Below are 5,627 nucleotides of genomic sequence, written 5' to 3'. Positions count from 1 at the left end.
AATAATGCAGGCGCTGCAGAAGAGCGGAGGGAAGAGGAGGGGAGAAAGGGAGAGGGGGTGGGGAGCCGAGAGCGGAGAAGACAGAAGAGAGCAGAGCCGGCCGCGGAGAACCCACACTGGCGGCGGCTGGAGCGCGGGGTGAGGAGCGGAGGAGGGGGCAGGAGGGGGAGTGGTCAGCGGGAAGGGGGGCGGGCACGGCGGCCTCAGCCCTCCTCCCCCTCGACGCGCTCCTCTTATAAGCTCCCGGCCGGCAGGTGCCTGCTCCGGGGGTGTGTGTGAGTTTGCGTGCGGGTGTGAGCGTAAGTGGCCGTGGCCGCGGCCGCCGCTGCCACCCGGACTGCTCCCGGGGCCCGGCTGCTCCGCGCGTCCGCCGGGAGCTCACGGGGGCCCGGGGCGGCCGCTGGTTGGCTCGCGCACCGCCCTCGCCTCCAATCCCCGGTGCCTGCCCTAATTTCCTGATCCATGGAACCTGCCGCCGCAGCTGTGCGCTCCCTACAGTCGTTACTGTACCTTCCCGGCAGCCGCCAACAGTAAATGCAGCAGCAGCAGTTAGCACTGATGCAACTACTGAGGCTGTTGCCACCGCCTTCTCACTAACGGGGCTTACAGCCCGGGGAGGGGGACTTGCAGCTTCCAGGGGCAACAAGCATCTCTCTATACCACCCTCTCCTGCTCCCCAAAGAGAGGCTGGTACTAGGAGGCTGGTAGGTAGCTTCTTCCTGGGGTCTCCTCTCCATTTCAAAGTGATGAAGAAGAGTGGATCTAAACGTTTGGGGTACTCTGGTGTGGGGTTGGGGCCGCTTGTCTCAGTTGAACGCTGAGATGCCATTTTTGCTTGAAAAAAAAAAAAAAATTCAATGTGTCTTTAAGTGGGAGCGTGTGTGTAAGGAGAGTGCTTGTGGTTGTGGTTTATCCTCTGTAATAGAGTGGGACTAAAATAACCCAGCCTGGGATGAGGAGGAGAGCTGCACGCTAGTACAGCTCTCCATTCTCCCATCAACGATTATAGTTAATTGCTAATTGCACAAATAATAGTTGGAAGGCCTGTAATTAAAAGCTTAATCTTTTCTTGTTTGGGGGAGGGGAAACCCGTAGGTTTATTCTTCTTGATATAGTTTGCAACATTCAATTACAAGGCTTACGGAAAGAAAAAAGGAAGCAAAGGCAAGACTTCTGTAAAGGATTGAATCCTGTTTTGTGTCTGGCAATACTGGCTTTTTTTGTGTACTTTGGTTTTCTTGCTCAATTTCCCCTGCTTGTCCCTATCTAACCAGACCGAGAGGACACACGGAGCTATTTCACCTTCTTAAATAAAGGGTATGTATACATATATATGTGTGTGTGTGTGTATGTGTATACATACATACATATATATATATTCAAATTTATTTGGGGCTGTGCTGGGTCTTCTTTGCCGCACAGCGGTTTTTTCCCTAGTTGTGGTCGTGGGCTTCTCCTCGCGCTGCCTTCTTTTGTGGAGCAGGGGCTCTAGGGCACACAGGCGTTAGTAGTTGTGGCACACCGGTTTAGTTGTCCCCTGCCCCGCCCCGCCCCGCCCCGCCCATGTGGAATCTTCCCAGACCAGGGATTCAACTGGTGTCTTCTGCATTGGCAGGCGGCTTCTTTACCTCTGGACCACCAGGGAAGCCCTGAGTTTATATATATTTTTAAAAGTTTTGATCTCCAGTGACTCAAACTCTGCCCATTTCAGTAGGACCAGCTCTGACTATTCTGTTGATGATATGAGAAGTAGAGGGGTCCTGCCTCGCTGCATTCCTCTTGTCTTGGTGCTCCAGGGTATTTGTCAAGGCTAACATTAGATGGGATATTTATTAGAAACTTACTGTATCCAGGGGATGGAGAGGAAAATTCCAGGTCAGAGTATACTTTACTGGGACCAGAAGATACCCAGATTGTGACTGGTCAACATGAAGGGGCTTAACTCTATGTATCGGAAGAGACTTACACACAGTTCATTTTGAACTCTATTTTGCTCACCCTTGGTTATACATTTGATACAAACTGCAGCAGCCACACTTGTGTTGCCTGTGAAATTGAGCTGAACTCTGCTTTATGCCATTAGTAGTAAAGATGCATGCAAGGCATTAAGGGGTGATGGTAAAAGAGGCGTGTGGCAATTCCAATAATCTCAGGGTTCTGAAAGACCATGTGATAGTGAGCTACGTCACTGACAGGAGAGAAAAGGTGGTAGAGGGGATGCATGGAAGAAATATGAAAAGGTACAACATTAACACAGTTATGCGGCTTTTAATATTTTATTAATACTCAGAGCTAAATATATATACTATAAGATGAACACTGCTGCTGCTGCTGCTAAGTCTTTTCAGTCGTGTCCGACTTTGTGCGACCCCATAGATGGCAGCCCACCAGGCTCCCCCATCCCAGGCAAGAATACTGGAGTGGGTTGCCATTTCCTTCTCCAATGCATGAAAGTGAAAAGTGAAACTGAAGTCGCTCAGTTGTGAACACTAATATGGTATAATAAGATTTACCTCTGACAAATACATTATACTTTCTATATCTCCAAAAGATATAAACAAACTGTTGGTGAACTTAGCTGCGGCTCTATGTGCAATCCTGCGGCTCTCTTGTTGAATCCAAAGGAAGCATAACTTTCACTGGATGTGTCACTTGAGCAAATCTCAGTACCTCACTGTGCCTGCCTTCTGACCTACAAACGGAACACAAAACCAGCTCACATAAAGTCAGAGTGCTCTGTGGCCCCATGGGCCAGCTCTCTGCAAAGTGCTGATTACTGGAAGGATAGGTTGTAAGGAAGAATGAATTTGATGAACATAGAAAGTAACCAAATAACCAGAGATGAATTTTTCATGAGTGAAGACGGGTATAGTTGAGCTAGATAGGCTCGGGGAGGTTGATGCTGCTGGATTCAGAGCCTTCAGGTAAATGCACAGGCAACCCCATTCCTGCAATCCACCATATTCATTCATTTGTTGAAGCAACACGCACTGAGCATCCCTGGGTAGCAGGTACTGTGCTAGGCAGTGGGTATGCAGAGATGCTTCTTGGGTGAAGCTCAGGATCTGGTGGGGAGGCAAAGAAACTGCCATGATTGTAATACCCTATGCATAGCACACGCTTAGGCTTCAAGGTGTTGTAAGGTTAAAAGGAGAGAGTAGCTAATATGACTGGCATAGAAGGGAATCAGAAAAGGCTTTCCAGAGCACTTGTCTCTGAGCTGAAATCATATTTTTACCAAACAATTCCAGTTCTCTTTACTAATGGTCACATGATAGGATTGTACTTTCTGGCTCCCATAGAGTTAGGTGGGGCGGAAAGACCACTTTTGGCCAGTTTTTTGTGAGCAGAAGTTCTAAAGTGCCACTTCTGGCCTGGAGCATTTGATGGGACTTGCATGAGACCTTCTCTTTTGATCTGCATGCTGACCAGAAGTGCTCAAGAAGTGGCTGCTCCATGAGCCTGGTCTCTGAATGACTAGATTGAGTAGTTCTCTGCTGTCTGCATGTCTCTGGCCATGGTCATATAGAGTAGAGGTCAGTAAATGGCCAGTGACCTGTTTTTGGATGACCTTTGAATAAGAATGGTTTTTACATTTTAACAAAGAGTTATACAAAAAAATGTAGAAGAAAATGTATAGCATATATATTTAGCTCTGAGTATTAATAAAATATTAAAATGCAAGAGATTGCACATTGCTCCCAAAGTGTTAAAATATTTACCATCTGAGTCTTTTGAGAAAAAACTGGCTACCTCCTGACACCGAGTGAGAAGTAAACCTTTGTTGTCTTTATTTAGTGAGCTTTTCTTACCTCAGCATGACCTCTTGTTAGCTTGAGTGGTACTCTGGGTGAAGGAAGACCCTGGTGCATGAAGGGAACAAAGGCAAAGAACATCAAGTGCTGAAGGAAATTCAAGGGCTTCTGAATAGTTCTATGTTGGGGGGGCCAGTTGGCTAACAGCGAGAAGTAAGGCTAAGGAAGAAAAGCAGGGACTGGATTATGAAAATGTGTATGTAATGCCAACACTTTTTTTTTTTTGCCTTAAAAGTATCTTTTTATTTTTAAAAATGTATTTGTTTGGACTGTACCAGGTCTTAGTTGTGGTGTGTGGAATCTTTAGTATGAGGCATGTAGGATCTAGTTCCCTGACCAGAGATTGAACCCTGATCCCTACATTGGGAGCACAGAGTCTTAACCACTGGACCACTAGGGTAGTTCCCCCAAAATCTCTTTTTTTTTTTTTTTCAATTAAAGTGTAGTTGATTTTGGAGAAGGAAATGGCAGCCCAATCCAGTATTCTTGCCTAGGAAATCCTATGGACAGAGGAGTGTGGTGGGCTACAGTCCATGTCACAAAGAGTTGGACACAACTGAGTGACTGAGCACACACACATAGTTATTATAATGCTGTTTTAGTTTTAGGTTTACAGCAAAGTGATTCAGTTATACATATATATATGTGAATACATGGATATTCTTTTTCAGATTCTTTTCCATTATAAGTTGTTATAAGATATTAATTAAATATAGTTCTCTGTGCTGTATTATAGGCCCTTGCACATCTATTTTTTTATATAGCAATGCATATCTATTCATTCCACACTCCTGATTTACTTATGCCCTTTACTTATGCCCCAGCCCCTTTCATGCCAACATTTTTGACTTGACCCTGTAGGCCATGGTGAGGACTTGGGATGGATTTTTTTTTTCCCCATTTAAAAAAAAAAATTCTTTAAGTTATACAATTTACTGTGGAGCAATTATAAAATATAGAGAAAAACTACTTTTAAAATATACTTTCAGAACCCGGAGGTACTGTTAACATGTCTATTTCTTTTCTTTTAAAAACATTTTTAGTTATATCCTCAGGTCACAGGATTGTATTGACATTATTATAATTGGTTCAATTGTGCTTGTTTTTACTTGTTGATTTTACTTTTGCAAAACCAAAGACCAGTATTTGTGAGCCCAGTACTGCCTCCAAGAAATAGAATATTGACAGTAACAGACATCTATCCAGGTATGTCCCCATCTCATAAGCCTTCTCCCTGGAGTGAAACCACTATCGTGATAGATTGTGATGCGATTCTGGACATTCAGTGTGTTTTAGAAAGTTCACTCTGGTGTGAAGTGGTCTGTTGAGTGACTCCTTTGGGAAGCAGGGTAGAATAAGACTAGAGGAAGAACAGTTAGAGGCTCTGGTAGTAAGGGAAGACACTGAGAAAAGACAAGAAAAAGCTATTACTTGCAGTCAGAAATACTTGCATAATTCTTTCATGCGATTCACACCCCCCTCCCCAGTTCTCTGAACGTAGCTTTTAGAACAGTATTTTCCAGGCATGATCAATCCATAAGAATCCCTGGCAATGTGTGTTAAATGTGTAGATTCTCAGGCCCCTCTCTCGGAGACCCTGACTCCATAGATCCAGTATGGAGCCCAAGAAGCTGCATGTGTAACCTTGCTCCAGGCGACTCTTAGGATCAGCAATGATTAAGAAACCTTCCTAGAGAGTGTCTTCTTCAATGCAAGTCTTAACTGCCAAGTAGTTTTACCTCTCTCACACCTGTATGTATACTGCTACTGCTACTGCTAAGTCGCTTCAGTCATGTCCGACTCTGCGCGACC

General features: G+C 45.0%; 1 protein-coding gene across 1 annotated transcript in view; it reads right to left on the bottom strand.

The window, feature by feature from the left end:
• Window positions 1-829, bottom strand: part of VLDLR (very low density lipoprotein receptor) — a 36,107-nt gene extending 35,278 nt beyond the window's left edge. The window contains exon 1 of the mRNA XM_010860735.1: window positions 116-829. Coding sequence (XP_010859037.1) covers window positions 116-829 — 714 coding nt within the window. The remainder of the gene's footprint in view (window positions 1-115) is intronic.
• Between the last annotated feature and the right edge of the window lie 4,798 nt (window positions 830-5,627).

The sequence above is a fragment of the Bison bison genome, unplaced genomic scaffold (assembly GCF_000754665.1).
Source record: "Bison bison bison isolate TAMUID 2011002044 unplaced genomic scaffold, Bison_UMD1.0 scf7180017864469, whole genome shotgun sequence".
In the NCBI taxonomy this organism is placed as follows: Eukaryota; Metazoa; Chordata; class Mammalia; order Artiodactyla; family Bovidae; genus Bison; species Bison bison.
This window is presented reverse-complemented; position numbering and strand designations above follow the sequence as displayed.